The sequence below is a fragment of the Numenius arquata genome, chromosome 1, assembly GCF_964106895.1.
Source record: "Numenius arquata chromosome 1, bNumArq3.hap1.1, whole genome shotgun sequence".
Classification (NCBI taxonomy): domain Eukaryota; kingdom Metazoa; phylum Chordata; class Aves; order Charadriiformes; family Scolopacidae; genus Numenius; species Numenius arquata.
In genome coordinates this window covers 134117052-134137624 of record NC_133576.1, presented here as the reverse complement: position 1 = coordinate 134137624, position 20573 = coordinate 134117052, and the positions used below count along the sequence as shown (strand labels likewise).

The window sequence follows — 20573 nt, the reverse complement described above, 5'->3', positions numbered from 1 at the left end:
GGCTCACAAAACCCAGCAGATCTGTGGAGTCTCTTTTTCACACAGTAACACCCACAATGTATGTACTTCTGCATATCCCATCAGACAGAGCAAAAATGTGGATATAGATTTTCCAAGAACCCTCACTTCTGCAGTTTGACTGGGATTTAAATGCCTCTCCTGGCAATTAGCAATTTACTACTGTGCATTTATTGGAAAATAAAATAAAAAAAAAAGATAGAGGAAGATCTCTGAGCAAATGTTTTCTTATGGCAGTTTTCTATACGTGGTTGTCAATTGAGATAAATGTCTTGGCCAATTGAGATATGAGTTATTATTCCAATCTGTCATTGGAGTGAATCTTCCTTTTCTGATCTTTTCCCAAATGACTGTACGTCAGGTAACTGTTTTTCACTTGAAAGCAACAATTAGTTTAAGTGTGAAGGGATGTATTTCGTGCCTTGTGCAATACTCAGGTGGTTGGTGTTTGATGCATCTTAACATTGAAATGAAATCACAAGCAAAACCTGTTCTGGTTGAAAGTCTGCAATAGTGTCATGTTGAAAATCAGGGACTGGGGAAGAAATGGGAATTTTAATGAACAGATATGTCCTCCCTTTTAAGAGCACGAGCCAGCTGAATGCAGTCAGATCCAAAAGATCCAAGAGGATAACTGGCTGGTTTTCTAGCCCTTTTTTGAAATATGAATTTGGAATTAAATGCAGGTGACTTTAATTAGGTCCTGTGAACATTAATCGGAAATCACATTTGTGCAATTATGAGTCCAGTTTTAAATCAGGACATTGTGTTTAAAACATTGAAAAATGCAGATGCGTTGCATTCTTATATTAGAAATGCTAATTATTAGGACAGATTGAGAGTGTTACTGATCACTTAAATGTCTAAGATGGGTGGATATTAGAACTGCTAAAACAGTTAAATAGCACAGTTTTCTGGCATTTTGTAGTAGTGTCTCCTAAAAATATTGTCATGCCACCCCCATCCCAAATTAACGCTTCTAAGGCCAGTGATGTAGTGTGCTCACACCTTAAGGTAGCACAGTGATTCATGTTTTAATGATAGTGGCTGCTGGCTGTAACTATGGAATGTATTGTCATGGAAACTACACTTTTCTATATTTACACCAGTGCTGGTTATGCGAGAGACAGTACTTGAAAGAAAATCTGTATAACATATAGCTTAATAATGAGACAGGCAAGCTAGGAATAAACAGATCAAAGATTCAGCAATGTTACGGCTGCTGTTTGTCACCATAGTACGTTTCTAAACAGGCTCAGTCACTGCTTCAGGTGATAACTAGCACAGCGAGTCAGAAGGAAGTGCTGGACTAACAGGTCAGGCAAACTTTGATTATTGATAGCTGATTGATTGGCCTCTGCGTAGGGAACTCCCATGACATGTAACACTCGTGTCCAGGCTGTGAGGGAAAAAGTATGAGCTGAGTGAATTGAGGACACTGGGCTGTAAGAGCCTGCTATTTGCAAGAAATAAATCTTCAGAAATGGGACTGGGTTGTAACTCTTGACTGTGGAGCAGTTCTATCTGCCACTTCAATCTAGAAAGTACTGTCCTTTTACTGAGCTGCGGCTCTTGAAAGCTCTAAGTTCAAAAATATAGAGTGAGAAACAATAATCGGAAAGTATTATACCAAGTTGAAATTTAGCTACACACAAAAATTGGATAAAAATTAAAGTTATTGTATGGTGAAGGAGTAAGATCAAAGTTGTTTAAGCGAATGATTCTCTTAGGTTTTTGAACTTCACAAAGTGAGAGTAAGTTATACTGAAGAAATTCTACTTCAAATATAGGTATATACATACATGCAATACACACACACTTATATACATCCACATAAAGATAAAATCTTAATAGAGAAGGTCTCCTACATTAGGGTCTGCAGTCTCAGGTAGATCTTTTTAAAAATTCTCTACCATTCACCCTCTGTCTTGCTTGACCTGGCTGCACACAGAGACCTCCATTTGCCATTTTCTCCATTCTGTTGTATAACAAATTTCTAGTTTGGGTTTATTATGGAAAATTGTTTCAGCTGTGCCTTAAGAACTCACTTGTGATTGCCAGGGAGACAAGCTGCTCTCATTTCTTTAGAAAGAGTTTCTGATTTGATGGGCAGAGCTTAGTGAGTCGCAAAAAAAGCAGGGTCAAGTCATTGTGAAATGACTGCTGGGTTTACCTTGCTATCAGCTGTGAAATCGTTGAAGACATCGCTTTGCTTTCTATATAATTTTTGTTTTATATTTGTGTGTCTGCCATGACCGAACCTAAAACTGGAGGATATATTCATCCAACTTCTGATATAAATAATCCTCTTAAAAAGCACAGCTAGCGGTTTGCTCATCCAAACGCTTTATTATGCATTTTCAGCTGGTGTTGCTTTAACTGAAGGAACAGCGACAGCTGTAACTGAATCCAAACCAGCGTTATGCTCCTAAACTTCTGTAATTATTGCATTTCTGAAATACAGCAAGCCCTTTGCAGGTTATAGGATAACAGCACTAGCTGGAGTCAGTAGTTACATTGCCTCAAAAGCAGAGTTTAAAGAGGGTTGCTTTTTAAGCTTCATGCTGGTGCATTTTCCGTGTAACTTCATATCTTTATTCAGTGTCTCCTGCAATCCTTCAACCTGTCTATTTGTAAATTTGTGCCCGGAGAAAGCTCCCATGTGGCAAGCCAGGATTGGATAAATGTTACTTGTATTTCTCTGATTGCAAACTCACAGCATCGGGGATTTTCAGCTTTGAGCACAGTTTGTTTCATGCTGAGATTCATCTTTTTGGGGAAAGCAAAGGTCATCGCTTCTCCGGAGTTGCAACTGATTTGATTTTTTTTCTCGGGGAGGCGCTGGAAAGGGAATCCTTACTGGAATGCATATTGATAAAGGCTGAGGATTCTGGCTTCTTAGATAAGTAATTTTTTTTTCTCTTCTCTCCCCACAATGACTATGTATTGCAGCAACTCACTGGCTTTTTACCAAATCAGGAGCTGCAGTATTTTTCTTCCGATGGAATAATTTCAGCCCACTTCAGCTAGCATGACAATCTTATGTGATTGTTATGAGTAGGCGTTTACATCCTTTTACATGCTAATACTGCCACACCTGCTAGTCCCCCTCATTTCCATTTCTCTCTCTTTTTTTCCTTTTTTTTTTTTTTTTTTCCCCCGATGTAAAAACTAATTTCCCAGAGGAAGGGAAATCCTGAGATTCGTGATCAACGCTGCATCGTTGATTCATCAACAAAGAAGGGGATGGCTGAATGGGACACAGGTAGAGATTCAAGCAGGCTGCTTCTGACCAGCAAGAGAAAAGCTAGCTGTTGAGCAGCATATGTTGCCACTCCATGTGCTGTATTAGCTACTTGTTTTTAGCCTTCAGTAGGCTGCCACTACTGCAGCACTAAAGGAATGTGCCCTATTGTTAGAAATCCTGACTGCTTTACACCAATGATTTGCCACTGCAAAGTTGCATGCACCAACAACACTTTATCGTTGATGTTTGGATGCAAGGTAGGATGTGGTTAATGTATTTAAATGCATGCTGTAACTCCTTTGAATATCTGTGCTGTTTAATTTCATGTCTGACTAGAGATTTCAGTGCAAATTGCGATACGTTGGCTATAATTTAGGGCTTACAGCCGATACGTTTTAAATGTTAGGAAAAAAAAAATCAGAAGTAAAGCTTTCTTGTTTCCCAGGGTTGTACGAGTATAGATTTACATCAGAGAATCTAACGGATTATGAAGCATTTGTTCTAGAGTTGATTGTATACTTAGCTAACAGTGCTAAGATTACTAAACCACTACTCTGCCATTTGCCCGGCTTTATTGATTTTGATGTGTATATTGTTATTACGAAAAAAAAACAAAACAGCAAGATTGAATATATTTTTTCCATTTATATTGCTGAACTGGCTTTTAACCATAAGAGCAATACTAAAGTATACAGCCCTGTACTTCTTTGTAAGAAATAAATAAAGTAAGCTCCTGAACCCATTTTTAAGTCTACAGGAATATCTTTAAATAAGTGTTTTCTTCTAGGGACTGGACAATCATTTAATTTCTCTTCTAAATTTAAATCAAAAGGTGGCGCAGTTAGCCAGAGAAGTTTCTTTTCTGGCTGTGTAATGCAATCCCACCCCATTTTTTTTAACAGAGGTGTTGGTGTTGTATTGGACTATGTTTTTCCCCATGTACATCCTGACTTGACATTAGAGTAAACCAATGTTGTTTATTTTTCTGAAATAATTCAAAAGTGATGGCATGTTTTTAAAACTTGTTATCTTTGGGTAGAGAAGTTTGGTTCTTGGATCACTGGATCAATCATGATGATTTTATGTGGGGGTTACAGATTTTGTCCCATTCTTTTTCCTTGCTGTCTTTAAAAACTGGATAATATTAAAGCTGTTCCTCTATGTTTAAATAGAGTAGTAAATGAGCAGTTATATAAAAAAATGGTTGTGATAGTAATTATTTTTAAATCATCTGTGTAACTTTTTTAATCCTCAAAAATGACTAAGCTACAAAAACCAAATTTTACTTGTACAGTCCACAAACTAGGGAACACAGTGTAATTTTTGGAGTTCCTATGTGACAGACTAGCCTAAATAAAATGAAGTAACTTTATGAAATAGGTTATAGATGACCCAGTGCTCCCTAAACATAGTTCAGCTAGAGGTTAATGACAGATCATCTACTGCTTCATATAATATACTTAAACTCAAACTAGGTTACAGTCAAACATTTACAAATTATTTTTCTACCTTCTCCTTTTCCTCAAACTACGTCCTGCCTACATCTCTGGTTACTTGAGACTTTCCTGAACTAAAGTTTCTTGTTTCTTCTTTTCCGTTTTAAATAGGCAAAAATATGTTCTATTAGCGAAAGGGTTATAATTTAATTGCTGTGTCATGATGCCACTAGTGATATAAATAGAATCAAGAGTTTAACAGTTTAAAAGCTTTTTTAATTTGCATCTTTTTTGTAACAACAATTCATTTTTTTTTTTTTTATTTTAACTTTAAAAACTTAAACCCTCTTGTTTTCAAGTGTTAAATTATAATTAATAAAGGTGAATTGTTAGTCAAGGGAAATTAAGTACAAGCCACCCTTCTACAAAGGTAGGCCAGTGGCCTAGGGACTGGTATCCAATTTGTATTCCTGCCTGTAAGCATGATTTTCAAAGGATATTCTTTGATGCACTTAAGTTCTTTCATGATTTTCAGATCCTGTTAGGAAGAAGCAAGAGAATAAAAATCATAAATTTCAAACTTTTTTTCCTCCTCTTTCTTCAGCGCTTCAGGCTCATTAAGTTAGTCACAGTCAATGTTTTATCTTCTTGTGGTGGTGTATGAACTACTTCTCAAATGAAAAGTGGATGTGTGGGATAGTGATCATTTTCAGAAAGATGAGAAGGAGTACGAGCGAACTGACTTATCTTGGGTTGGTTCAATGCATGTCAGATTAGTACCCTTTGATACCACCATCAAGCATCCATGAGATATTCTGTGTACATACCGGTGTATTACCTCACTTCAAATACCTTTTTCTCATTTCCATTTGTTCTGCAGCTCCTATCTCAATATTTGACTTTTTGCTTTGTAGACATAGAGTTTTATTTCTATGTTTATGGGTGCAGATCCATTGTTAACAAGCAAAGAAGTTTGAACAAGAAGTAAGGATGTTTCTTTTTAGGCAATCTTTTAGCTACATGGCATGAAATCGTGGATCTAAGCATGCTCATAATATTATGACTTTTACAATCATGTGGTTCTTGAACTCAGGAAGGAGAGTAATATACTGGAATGACACTTTGTATTCTGGGTGGCAGAGGAGAAAATAGGTCCTCAGAATAGAAGGAGAGTTTTAAAATATAAATAGTGGAATAGACAACAAAGGAATTCAAAGTTCAAGCAAATATGTCCAAGTGATAAAATAACCAGGTCAGGTTATTAACTAGCTCCTTTAGAAAGGACCGTGCAAGTTACAGGAATGCAATATTACTCACATGCTTGATTTACAGCTTTTACTTTTAATTTTGTGCCAAATGCAGTCTTCTTTTCCTATGGGCACAGAAGTGAGTGAGAGAAATGCACCACATCAGAACCATCACACCCATTTTTATCTGTTCCCAATGCAATAATTTTACAGTCTGCTCACTCCTAACAGGTGGTGCCAGGGAGTTAATCTGGGGGGGCAGGAAGAGGGTGTACATGTTTTACTACACCATATGTTGCAAAGAAGGCAGTGGAGGAGTCTTAACTGAGCCTGCGGGAAGCTTTCCTTTACAGTTTGATTTCCTGGACTTTGATAGTTGACCTTGTCCTGGACCTTTATTTTCAATGATGCCCAGTTTTATGGTCCTTGACCTTGAAATTGCAAAGAATTCAGAGCAGTTTAATTTGAAAAGAAGGGTAGCGTCAACTTGAAGTGCCACTATTAAAACCTACTTTAACATATTTAAACACTTTTCCCATATCTGCTAGGGAAGTACCACTGTTTCCATCACAGCATTGCAGAGCCAAAGCAGAAAGAGGATAAGCAGGTTTTTAAATATGGCCCTCGGGTGCCAGGAGGTGTTTTGAAGAACTGTCTTGTTCATAATCTTGCAGGGCTGGGACATGAATGAGTCCTATAGTTGCTCCACAGCTACTGGACAGATTTCTGTCCATGGATTAAAAGACGGCTTGTGTGTGAGATAGACCTGCGTTCACAGATCTCCATCGAGAGAAGTGCCAAGGCATATATCAGATTCTCACTGAAGATGATGAGACTTAAATACACGCTTAAATGTCAGTATGTGCTTACTCACTTTGCTGAATTGGGCCCTGTAATAGTTTGTTCAGTATTGCAGAAAAGTTATCTCCCGACTCTTAATATCCTGTTCATTTTGCTCTTATTAGGAGTGCCAGGAAAGGATTTCATATTGACTGAGATGTTTCTTAAATTACATTTCAGCCACAATTCTGACACTCACAGGGAAATACTTTTCTGCCTTATGTCCTTTACCTCTGTACATTGAAAATGGATATTAAGGAGAGTCCATTGAAAGATGAATGAGTTACCTGTTTGTTGACCTTGACCAGGTATTTTGATAAATCCTACTTTCCTTTTGATTTAGGTTTATTTTTATATCTGTCCTAACATAATTTAAAAGTGGGGTGTTTTTTTTCTAAAATGGATAAGATATACCTCCTTCTTTTCCCTGTCTCCTTTCTTTCCTCCTAGCACATTTATCACAACCAGTCCTCCAGCACAATAGCTGATTTTGGTATTTTTTTCTTACTATTTCTCTGTTTTAGCTGAAATAGCCAAATAGTGACTTATTCCACTAACCAAGGTGAAAGTTAAACTGCTTGTTTCTTCAGCTGCCCAAACTTCTATGTTTTGCAAAACTGTTGCAATTATAGGAGGTTTTATTATTAAAAAAAAATAACAAGGGGTATTAGTGAATGTCTTGACATTCATATTTATTGTTTTTACCATGATCAAACTACTAGAAAATTACTAGTTTTTTGTACTGGCATTATTGGTCTCTTGAACAAACTCATGGTATGGCACTCAGATCTTAATTGAGAATAGTCTCTATATTGTCATAGTCTAGACCTGGTTATTGTAAGAAACAGTAGTTTTAGATGACAGGAAAATACTTCTCCAACGAGATCTAATACATGGTAGACCATGCTCAAAGCCTTTCGTGCTTTAACTTCTTGATGCATCTCCATGAACTCAAGTGGGATTTTACATTTCATGGGACAGTCTGAGGTGGTTTCTGGATGCAACCAGACAGAATATTCACTGGAATTATAAATGAGCTTTTGAAATTAGTCTCCCAGCCCCACCCATGTGTCCTGCTTTGTTTTGCATTACAAAGTAGGCTTGGAGTGCACGAACAGGATGCCTTTTTGATGAAATGAAGCAGAAAGATGCACTCCAGGAACACACCAAGTATGCTGTAAAATCTTACGGGTATTCAGTTTATAAAAACAGACTAGCACTATTTCAAAGTAAAACACAAAACATATATGTAATGTTGTAGTTGAGTCCTTCTTACCAGCTCTCCATTCTGTGGATCCATTCCTGCTGCTTGCTGATGTGGACATAACCTCTGACTCCACTGACATATTTCAGTTCTGAATTTTTTGGGGGCCAGAACTGAACAGATGTAAAAATACAATGTATTCATGATCCTTCTGACTTCTGTGATCCATCTATAGAGACTGATATATTGTATAGGGTTCCAGAACTCTCTGAAGGAGTTTACTGCCTATTCATACACAATCAGAAGAGTAAGTCAGCTGGAACATTACTGCCACTTGCTATGCATAACATTTGACAATGGCACTGAGAAACCTACTTCCACATATTATTCTTGTTAGGCCACCGTGGTGTTAAAACAAAAATGCTCAGCAATAGAAGGAGCCTCAGAAGAGATGCAGGATTGCCACTGGCAAGAGTCTCTGAGTATGATCAGTTGTGTCACAGAGGATTTGTGCATTAGTGTGCAGCGCTCAAGGCAGGAAGAGGTTTCTTCTCTGGCATAGCATCTATGCAAGCTAGATATGGGGTGTAAACCCAAGCAATTTCAGCTGGCTGTATCTTTTTTTTTTTTTTTTTCTGTCTGGCATTGCCTAACCCTCTACACTTTAACACTCTTGGCTCAAGGACAAGTACAAGCCCTCCCCAGCAGTTTCCATCCATCATCAATGTGTGTGGGAAAAGATGAACTATACATTGTACTCAAACGCCACCAGACTGAAGCTTTCTGAGGCCAAAATAGCAAGTTATAAGGCGGTGGGACCCTGCCAGGAACTTCTCCCAGTATTGAAAAGTTTATAAAGCGCATCCTACTTTTCAGAATTTCTTGTTCCCAACTGTTGATGAGCATTGCACTGGTGAAGTACTCTGGTGTCAGGTGAGTAGACTACAACTTCATAAGTGATCTTGAATTTGTTATCTTGAATTCAGTGTGCGTGCTGCTGAAATCAATATTGCAGGAGGCACAAGGATGGCAGAAGCCTAAGGAGAGGTAGGAGACAGCAACAGCAAGATCCAGGTGGGGCAAGTGGAGGAAAAGTGTGGGGAAGGACGATGCAGAAACAGCAGCTCAGGGGCAGTGTGAGAAGGCAGTGGCCTGGGCAAGGCTCCTGAGGAGGCAAGCAGAAGAGAAAGCAACATTGGTGAGGTCTGACTAGATACAAAATTGAAAAAAACCCCCACAAACATTAGACCATGAATCGTCTAAAATGATGGGCCCATCTCCTCAATCACATAGGAGTTAAGTCACTAGTTAGGGAAGGCAAACAAGCGTTACCATTTCAGTCGTATTTGGAGTGAGCTCACTCGCTAGCTGTCACTCACTGGCACTGGCCAACGTCTGGGCGGGCGATGCCCAGGCATTTTTCTAAAAGCATCAAGATCAGATGTTAAAAATATTTCTGCTTGTGTGAGAATATTGTCTCATTTTTTGCTGCTGTCCTGCCCACGAGCTCCCTGTACGCTGTGAAGGAGACGGGTGGCTGGTAGGAGATTTCCCTGAGAAACCACTCCATAACAAATGTGCAGATAGTTTAAATTAAGAAAACAACACTAAAAGTGGCTTTTTTAATAAAGTGGGGTTTTTAATCAAAAGTGTGTATACTGAAAGAAAGTTCGGTTGTAGGTGAGATCTTCAGCCCCTACATCATTTGAATCACTGGCTTTTTTTCCACATTTTACCAGAATATCTGCTTTGAGCTGCCATCAGGGGCTGGACACTGGACTGGATGGACCATGGTGCTTGATGTGCATGCTCCTGTCCTCACAACAGAATATTTACTGGTTGCACAGCAATAGAGTCTGATTTTCATCACTCTAGATTACTTGAAATTCACCTGAAGCTAAAGGATGCTCTGAATACCCTCTGTATTGTACCTTTGAGCATATCACCACGTTGTGAAATGGGTTTCTTCTTTAAGATAGTAATAAAGCAGAGTTGATTGTAGTGATTCACAAGCACTGGGTTAGAAATATGACAATAAAGTGTACCTATGGAAAAAGTAGGGCAGGAGGCCCATAGCTAAGGGTTATTGACTATTTTGAAGAAGTTCAGAGTTTGCTCAGACACTCAATGTTTTAAATATATTTTTGTTTTAACTGATAATTACATAAAATTTACATAATAATTACATAAAATGAGGTACTTTTGAATAGAAATATATAAAGACTGGAATGACTTGATGCACAGTTACATGAGCTGCTTGATTTTACCAACTAATTATTGACTAAGAGGAAGCTATATATAGACATTCATCTTAACCGTAAAATATGTCATAGAAGAGAATGGTGACAAAGAGGTGTTATATAAATATATTTAAGTGATAATAGCAATAAAGCTGAATACTGTCACTGAACAGTTCTCCTGATCTTTGAAAAGCAGCTTTTATGTTTCCAGTGCAGCTGTCAGAAATATTCTCATTATTAAAATATAGGTATTTATTACTTTCACTTTTCTGATTATATTTCCTTCATCTTTAAGCATTTGATGCAATATTAATAATCATTAGGGACAGGATTTTTCAAGAGAGACTAACTGGGGTTGTGCTAAATGCACTGGAAACCTGAACGGGAAGCAAGTTTACTGATGGGGATTCCTGTGACTCCCTGTAGAAGTTAATGATCTATAATCCCAGGAGAGATGGCACAGAATGATCTGATGATGTGTTATGACAGGTTGGGCTATTCTTTTGAGTCACTTAGCTATTAGTGTATTGAGAGTGTCATTGGGAATCTGTAAGGTAAAAATGGCCCTGTTCACCCAGCTTCAATGAGGAATTTCACCCCTTAGCCACTCAGACGATCCCCACCAAGTTGTACATGGCCAGAAAGCAGGCTTTCTGAGAAAATGCCTGACTCTTCAGTGAAACTGAAAATTGTTATTCAATTTTTCCTCAAACTGACATTTCACAAACCTTGATTCTGAGAAACCTGACACATCGTTTTGAGATTTCCTTCAGGAGATGCTCACAGCTGTTCAGTGTAATTAAGACAGAATATGCCAAATATGAATTTTCAGAAAGATATAAGCTGGTGTCAGCACTGAAGTCCACACAATGAATCACCTGGAGGCTCTGTAGCTACGGCAAGTGCAGTACAGAGCCTATGTCAACACGTAGCTGCCTGCAGAAGACAATATAGACATACAAAAGGTCACTTTCTTTGCAAGATGCGAGCTGATGCCCTGTGGAAACAGGCCTGTAACTACAGATCTTGGGCCAGCTGCAAAATGTTTAGGATATACCTATACTGCTAAGTGAAAGAGGGCTAATGAGTATGCTCGAGTACTCGACTCCTGATTGCATATTGTCAAATTGTTAGTTTTGTTTCTAGGCTGTATTTTGGGGTGCTCCCAAGCTTTTTCAAGACAATTTCTAGGCATGGCTTGAAGGATTGTTCACTCCAGGGACTGGAGGGAGGGAGCATGGATGAGACTGCATCAGGGAAGATTGCTTGCAGCCTAGAGCCAATTCTCTTGGCTATATCTTCAAACAGCTTCCATCCCTGCCCCTTGCCTTTACATGATATTTGAAAGCTTGCAACACGTCTCCTCAGTTTCGTTTAGTAAAAATGCCACTTCAGTAGTAAGATGGACATGACCCTCTCTCAACCACTTGGCCTGGGAACCAAGAAGCATGCTAAGAAATGGCTGTATTTAGCACAGTAGATGGAGTATAAGGATCTTGGGCATGATTCCACAACTGGGAGTTTGGAAAAATCTAGCAAATAGGGAAGAGACAATAATAGCCCTGTTAGGCTTGGTTCTTCTGTACCTACCACCACCACACCTGTGACAGTCCACCCAGAATATACCCAGGTATATTGTGTTAGAGCTCCAAGTGCAAATCTGTAAGAAACTTGCCTTGGACTCAGCAAAAGGCAAGACACCCTGTGTCCAGCACGTAGGAGTATCCCACCCTGGAATACTTCCCACCAGCTTAGCTATATCCACCTACACTTTAACTACGGCTCCTGCAAGTGAGGGAGACATTTAAATTCAGTGAATTAAAAGGTTGCATACCTATAAAGGCATTTAAATTAGTAATGCATGCTTCCCTACCACCTTGTAAGACTGGTATATAGCTTATAATGACCACCTGCTAAAGTGTGTTGTTAAAGTATGTTAGTCCTGGCACTTATGCTGTTTCTGAGAGGTGTTTTCAGCTGGCAGTGAGATGCCTTGAAATTCTTACATATCCCAGGGATATTCCAGCCTGTATCAAACACAGTTCAATAACAGGATAATCACCTCCATAAAACATTGAGAAAACAGTCTCTGCCAGAGAGGGGTTTGTGGTCTTGATTTAGGACCGGGAACAGGAACTCCTTTTTTCTATTTCTGGCTCTCACATAGTGTTCCTGTTGTGACCTGGGGCAAATAGTGCCTTACGTCGCTTTCTAGAAAATCAACTTGGTAATAGCTGCCTCAGAGGAGTATTGAGAATTAATAATTATTGCATGTATGCAGCACTGAAATGAAATGAACTGTGTAAGTACAATGCACCACTGGTTTTAAGGACCAACATTAAGCCATGTTGAGGCTAAGATAGGGGAGGTTACAATTGAAAATGGAAAGATATTAGTGAAAATCAAAGCTTTTCCTCCTTTTTTGCTGTCCAGCCATCCCCCTCCAGTATTTATTTCAGGTGTACCTTGACATACTATTGTGTATCCCTTTTTTTTTAAGTTCTCCCTCCAGGTCTGAGTTTTCACATCCCATATTTTGCACACAGCAAATTGCTATGGTTGAATTGCAAGTCACTGGAAAAGGGGGTTTGAAATGAAAGTGCTGACAGGCTCTTATCTCCACCCGTCCAAGTAGTGCTCCTATCTTATAATTTATTATATAAAGTTGCTGTAGGGGAGAAGCACTTTCCAGAGCTCTGGTTATTTGAGTTTTTATTTTGCAAAGATTGTCTGAAAGTAGTCATAGGATCGTATATGAGGCAGGAAGCAGACAAGCAGATGAACATAAACCTATTGCAAGGAGGCAAATCAGTAACTGCATCACACAAATTTTGTGACTCTTCAGGAATTCTGGTTAGGCTGATTGTTAAGAGGGACATTCAGCCCAGTTCAGAGGGCCATATGGCTCTCTTAAACTCCACATTAAATTCCAGATTCTGCAGTCTACAATAAATTAAACAAAACACTATAGATTCCTATCAAATCCAGGATGCAACAATCTGCAGAGTTATGACTGAAGGTCTTTTCAGTACTGTAAGTAACAGTGTTTTGCACTGTACCTATAAAATAAATAAAATTTATAGCCTTCCTACTCATTACATTCCCTTGCCCGTGTTAGTGTTTGCACTTGGATTTCTGGTCCTTGGCTTAAGTAAGATAATAAATTAGCTGGGTAGGAACTAGACATTTGACAGCATAAGAAAGCATAGTACATTTTTGCACTGGCAAAGTTAACTGAGGACTAATATTCCATACACAATAGTTTGGGATATAAAATAACCAGGACAATATATTTTCATAAGACAAAGTTTGGTGATACATTTTGAAACATATTCCTTCCCAGAACAATTAACAAAACTCAGGGGAGGAGGGGGAGAGGAGAGGAGAGGAGAGGAGAGGAGAGGAGAGGAGAGGAGAGGAGAGGAGAGGAGAGGAGAGGAGAGGAGAGGAGAGGAGAGGAGAGGAGAGGAGAGGAGAGGAGAGGAGAGGAGAGGAGAGGAGAGGAGAGGAGAGGAGAGGAGAGGAGAGGAGAGGAGAGGAGAGGAGAGGAGAGGAGAGGAGGGAGAAGAAGATGACCTAGAAAATACACTTGCAGATCTAATTTTGTATGTATGTACGTATTACAGATGAGCCTGTTGCACCTCCTCCCGTAAAGCCCTGGTGTTTTGCACTCTTTACTATATGCATCAACCCCCACGTGAGTTCTAGGCATCCAGATCTTTAATTTTGCAGCATTAAGGGCATGTCTTTCCAGCGTCTTGAAGTTCAATAGCCTTTGAAGATGTTGGAAGCTAGCAGAGACAGAGGGAAGTGAGACTTTGTGAGACAAACCTTTGGAGGATTGCAAGATCTGGTTATGAAGGAGCTTTTGTGTTAAAAGTGTTATTGTTGTAGGTGCCCTGAGCTTCACACTTGCTTCCTCCGGTCAGGTACAGCTGTAGGGACAGAGGAGCATCGTCTCCCTCACAGAGCTGGGAATTGAAGCTCAGACTGTTGTATCTTGTGCTGGAGTTGGCTTCCTAAAACAGAGGTTTAATTTGCTGTCTACAATTACTTAATCTGTGCAAATCCGATGTGTAAATCTCTTACTGCTACTGGAGTGCAGCACTTTTTCACAGAGCATTAGCAACTACTACTTTCCTGTGTAATTGAATAAAAATGTTCAGTGTGCCGAGCCATGGAAAAGGAGCTGCTCGCACACTAATCCACATTCTGTGTGCAAATACCAGTTATTTCTTGAGTATTTGTATTCACCAGGAGAGACAGCACAGGGCCTCACGAGTTAATAAAGTTTCTGTTATTAAATGAGAATTAGTTGTTCTGTATTCTGATGATTTTTCTGCTGCTGTCTTCAGTTTATTCATAAAAGAAAGAAGCCTAGATAGAAAAGGGTCAGCTCACATTATCAGAATGTGTATGAAATAATCACAGAATTGTAGAGATGGTTGATTGGAATGGACCTCTATAAATCACCTTATCCAAATTTCACTGAAACCAGGAGAGATGAGAGGTGATTTAGCATGCAGCTGTACACCTCACTTCACAGAAGAAATGGTTTGGTTTTTAAACAGTGCCGGGTGAAATATCTCTCCAGCTGAAACAGAAGGAAATTTGGGAAGCATAATCCAGTGTTTAAAACATGGGAAAGGAGGTTAAATGTTCTGAGAGTTACTCCCTGTTCTTCCATTGATCCAATAGGAGATGTGGAGAGAGGCAATTAAGCCCCTTTTGATAAAATTGGGAGCGTTGCCAGGGAGGGGATTTCACCTTTTCAACTTCTGCTTCAATTTCTCTATTAGTAAAAAAGTTCAGGTAGAGTGTGTGAGACTCTGACGTCGAGATACCAACCCCCTTGGCTTTTGATGGCAATTAAGCACCTTCTAAGGATCTGACCATGCAGTGCTTCTCTTCTTCAGGTGCTTCCTTTATTCAGCCCAGCGCCTTATCTCCTGCTTTGCTTTGCTTTGCTTTATTTCTCAAATATGCATATGTTCTTTCTTTGCTGTGACTGGCTCTCACTTAAAATTCACTGTTAGACCCAAGGTTAGTGGATGTGGTTGAGGAGAATGAAGTTAACAGGACATTTCTAGAGTAAATGGCAGACAGGAATAGGGAAACATATTGGTGTAACTGGTGAATAGGTGTCACATATTTGTACATATGCACAAACAGGTCACTAAACTCTGCACTTACCTGACACATTAGCAATACTCCCACTCTTAAATTCTGAAAATTTGGTGTCTGTAGGCCTTAGATGAGGTAGTGGGTGGGTGGGAGAAGCGGAATGTCTGTTTATGGCTGTAAAGCTGCATTTGAAAGTGTCAAAAATGTTTGTGATACAAAGGTCTATTTGCTTTATATAGAAAATGCACACTGACACGTCCCTGAAATTTCTTATGCAAGAGTGAGAAGTCAAACAGGACTTTGAATGGTGCAGTAAATAATAACAAGATTTGTTGTCAAAAACTTGAATAAGTTAAATCCTGCCAATGTATTTAAAACATTTCTTTCTAAGAAGGTTTTAACTCCTTGAATTAAGAGCAACTAAAATTAAAACAAGCCAAAAAAGGGAATGGAAGCAGATTCCGCTTTGAATTTCCTACATAATTTATTCCCCTAGTTAGCTGGTGAGAAGCTGATGCAGAGACCAAAGTAAGACTGATAAAGCATATCGTAGGGAAATACCTCCATATTAATAATTCGAGATTCGTCTAAACCACATAAATGCCTGATGTAGAGACCAAGGTATGTCACTTACTAAAACTTTGGTGTGGTTTAGCTTCAGAAACTAGGATTGAGATTGAGATGCTTATGTGAAAAATTTTCTCAGACCTCAGTCAAAATTGGTACCTAAAGAAATTTGGTTATTTGGTCTGAAAATATTTCTGCCTTTTTAAAGGGTGCAAGACTCCAGAAGATTGGCTTCTCTTGCGTTTCTTATCATGCTTGACAAAATCTCCAAAAGCATTGAATGACTACAAAGTACAACAGTGCATGTGGGCCATTGGTATCTGTTAGATTTTAGTTGGACTTAGGGCCAACAAGTTTTGACACAAAATTTACCAAAGAGAACTAATGTAGTCATGAATTAGATAGCTTTTTTGAGTACAAGACAAGGCATGCAAAAGCGATAAATTAGAGTAAACATAGCATTTCTTTGGTGTTCCCTAGCTATTATGTTGTTATTTTCTGCATATGAATAAAAGTTCTGATAATCTTCATTTACTAACTGCAAGGCAAAATTCATTTTCCTGGTGTGGCTAATATGGAATGGTTTCTTTCATCCAAAAAGACTGGCATGTACTGCAAAGAATAAGAAAATAATGAAGCTGTAGCAGGACAATAGAGAAGGTGCTGAAAACCAGAAAGAGCTGAATAGTTTTTGAACTTGTTACTCTGCAAATTACATTTTCTGTGTGTGAAGCTTTGAAAATGAAGTGAATTTCTCCCCTTTATAATAATGTTCTTGAGCCTACGGTGTGAGAGCAAAACAATTCTACATCCGACACATGCTTATATAACGATGTTTAAAGTTACAGTGCCATTCCCAAAAGAGAAAGACTTGTAGACATCTATCATATGTACAGATTAGCAGGTGAGATTCCAAAAGGAGTGCAAAGCACTTTATTTTTATTTTTTTTCATTGTGTTAGCATTAGACACCATAAATATGAGCAGAGACACCTGAGGAGTTGGCAGCTGTGTGGTTGGAAGCAACCAGTCTTCAGGTGGCGGTGGCCTTCTGGCTGTGTTTGCTACCAGCTACAGCTGTTTTCATCACTTCTTTGGCTGTAGATAACCTGTTGGCCTTTCCTGCAGAGTTGATACAAACAACCATTTAGCAGCTTGCTGCTGAGCTCCCATTTGACCCCTTAGAAAAGTGCAGACTGCTTAGAGACGCATCGACTTGCTGCAATTCCCTGCTCCTAAATGCACCGTTGTGCTCGGTTGCTGTCTGCAAAGATCATTTTCAGGTGCAATCCCACAGTAGAAAACACATTTTAGAACAAATGCAGCATGAAACACTGACAAGTGCAAAAGGCTTTGAATTTTTAAAGGAGCTCTGTAATTGTTGCTATTTTTTTTTTTTCTGCCTGAATATCTGCCTTTAAAAAATCCTTTATTAAGTGTATCGAGAACTCTCAGTCACTAGCCTTAGGGCAAAATTCGATTGAGCTGCTTGATATTTGTGCTGGGAATGCCTCTGGAAAAGGGCTGTCCATCTCTTTGTCACATACATGGTGTGGGTTGAACTAAGGGAATACAGGAAAGCTTGTCCTATTAGTCTTGGTGACCATTCCTTGCTTCTTCTTGTCTCTCATGTCAGTGCAGGTGAGCATTGAAGAGAGCTCTGTCTAGGTTACCCAACTCCTTCAGTCCCCAAGTCCTGATCTTTTGAGACTTTAGGAACAAAGCCAAAAAGTAGTCTTTTCCCCTTAACTTACCAAGAGAGGTTTTGACTTACCTAAAACCAAGATACCAAGATTGTTCTCAAACTCCTCAGAAAGCCTTGTATGAGTAGAGATAAAAGCGTCTTCAGTGGGTGGGCATTGCAAGGAGGGAGAAACATGAAATTAGGGAAATATTTCTAGTTTAGATTAACCTTATCTTGATTTCAGTCGAGTTTTTTGTAGGATTCCAAAGTTTCATACAAACTTCTCAATGAGGAACTTGAGGTCTGGGTTTTCCTCCTGGAATTTCTTCTGTGAGAAGCTTTTCTTGTATTTGAAAAGGCAAGCATAGATAGCAGTAATGGAATTAGAAAATACCTGGCGTAACCCTTGTACATGGGTGGGTTTTTTGGCTTTGTTTTGTTTTTCTGGCTTGAGGAACTGTACCTCTCTTCCATTATCTTAAAAAAAATAATGTACAACATTTTTAATTTGTGCTCTGCTGTTCCACTTTCTAGAGATGCAGTGTACTGTTTTCAAAATAAATATGTCCTCTTCTCTAGAAAGCTTTGCAACGTATTTGAAAATCCAAGAAGTCAGTGACATTCTCCTATCTTCATCCTACGATGGAGTACTAACCAACCCTCCCATACATCCACTTGATTTTTCAAGGGCTTCAATTGGATACTCAAAAGCTGTAGCCATTGATTGTCATTTGACTTACTGTGAGTAAAATCATATTTGTTTTTATTGGATCCTTCAAACTGACTGAGCTAAGCAGTGATGTATGTCTGTTCGTTCTTTTCTGTATAAAATGTTAACCCTTGCCCCAAATAGAGATTAAAGATCTGATTTCTTCTATTCTTGGCCCTGCCATAGACTTCTTTTGTGGCCTCAGTGTATGACCTGTTACTATATATACATGCCAAGTATTGTATTATTTAATGCTACTATCTAGTCCTATTTTCAGTACCATGATTGATGTTTGCAGGCGATTCAGTTTTATGCTGATTTCACCAAAAGCAGTGGCAGTGTTGCCATTGTGTGGGCACCCAGCTGGGGTTGCATTAAGCAAGCAAGCTGCTGCAGAAATATTTTTACAGTCCAGTGAGTGACAGAGGTAAGAACAAAGCAAACACAGAGCTAAATGAGGAGGTCCAGACAGCACCTCTTTTTCCCAAGTTCCTGGGCTTAAGCATCCCCACTACTAAAAATACTGCTGATTATCCCTTTAAAGGAAAAATGTTAATATACAAGTTCTAATTACCTCTGTCTAAGCTGATACGCCTACAGCACCTTTTACATAACCCAAACACTTGAGTTCCAATTATACAATTATATTTTACCATGTATTAAGTGCTATTCCTTTAGGGAGGAGACTTATACCGAGTATTTTAACTAAACTCCTTCCTCAATGAAGCTCTATATGTTCAGATCTCATTTCATTACAGTGCCAAAGACTTGTGTTTTCTCAGTTTCTTTCCCCTTAAATACACCAGCTGGCTCTTCAGAAAGCACATTTTCCATGTCTGCAGCACTGACAGCAGTATCTGTACATGCATATCAATCGCAGGCTATGAAGCTAATGTTTTCAGGGTCAGTACTGGCACTATTACTGCAATTAGATCAATAATCCTTGCACAGTGTGAGTATCCTCTGTTTTGCATACAACCTGTGGCAATGTCCAAGTCTCTACAGGTTTAAACATGGAGGAAAGACCACTGCTTTTTATTTTTTGTTGTTTTTTTTTAATGTTATGTCTTGCTCAAGAGATTGATAGCATAAAAGATTGAGTTTCCCTTTACTGAAAAGACAGATGACTCCAATGACCATCTTCTCTTCTGCTATCTTCACCCAACTTCTGTAAGACACAGAAGGCCTCATCTGGAGGGAAAACTTGTTGAGGAGGGCTATTTGCTGCTCACATTCAATTGTTAACATCAATGAGGTTTGTAGGTCACCTTCCTGAAAACCCAGAGCCTAAGTTTAGAGTGAGGAGCCTGAGTGTATTCCTACACTCACAGCTAACTCAAGTTTTCTGAACACTGAGCTAAAGTTGTGACTTTGTCTGAAAAAACATAGGAGAAGAAAAGGGATTAACGAAGAAAGACTGAGTGGAGGGCAACGCTGGTGAACAAGGCTGGGGGATGCTGGTGCTCCTGATGGGGGATTAAGTGTGTGTGGGGCAATGGCAGCTGGTGGAGGGGAGAAATTAGGTCCCAGAAGTGTTCTGCATCTTCCCATCCCTCAGTGTCAGCCTATGCCAAAAGCTGGCACAGCCTATGATGCAATCACACAGCGTGTGCTAAGTTCATTGCTGCTGTGGAGTTTACCTTATCAGCAGCTGAACCACCTGGTTTAACACTGACACAGCTATTTCTATACTATACTTTAGTCATTCCTGTACAGTGACTTCAGTTTAAAATATCCTCTGCTTAGAAAACCAAGTTTTGGAAATGTTGAATAAAGTTGTCGCAGTGGGCTGTACCCATCAGATATACTGAGTTCCTGCTTAAAGAAAACGTGACCACAATTAATTACAAGGTAGAACTAAATTATTAAAACATTAGAGTTGTGTTATTTTAATTATACAAAAGCAAAAAGTCTGGAGGTAAAGTTCCCATGGCAACCTTAGCTCTGTCTCCTGTGTGCAGTGGATGTGTGTGTACGTTTGTGTAAAATAGTATCATTCATTATCATGGTCAGAGTGATTTAGGACTTGATGATCAGGAAGATGTTAATCAGACCAGAAATCTCATCTTTAAAAGTGATTTATTTTTGCTGTTTTTCTAGCCAAGTGTTGCAATGTAGAGGAGATTTTGAATTTCTGTCCAGTCTGATAAGTATTCATGTTAAAACATAATGCCTGAACAATCCATATCTTGTCATAAATCTGATTTACCATTTTCATAAATCTGATTTACCATTTTTCAAATTTAGCTACGATTGTG

At 39.0% G+C, this 20573-nt stretch overlaps 1 protein-coding gene across 2 annotated transcripts in view; it reads left to right on the top strand.

The window, feature by feature from the left end:
- Nucleotides 1-3201: 3201 nt before the first annotated feature.
- Nucleotides 3202-20573, top strand: part of DLG2 (discs large MAGUK scaffold protein 2) — a 673276-nt gene continuing 655904 nt past the window's right edge. For both annotated transcript variants that reach the window (XM_074147586.1, XM_074147578.1), the window contains exon 1: nt 3202-3522. In XM_074147586.1, the coding sequence (XP_074003687.1) occupies nt 3421-3522 (102 nt within the window). In that variant the 5' untranslated portion in view covers nt 3202-3420. The remainder of the gene's footprint in view (nt 3523-20573) is intronic.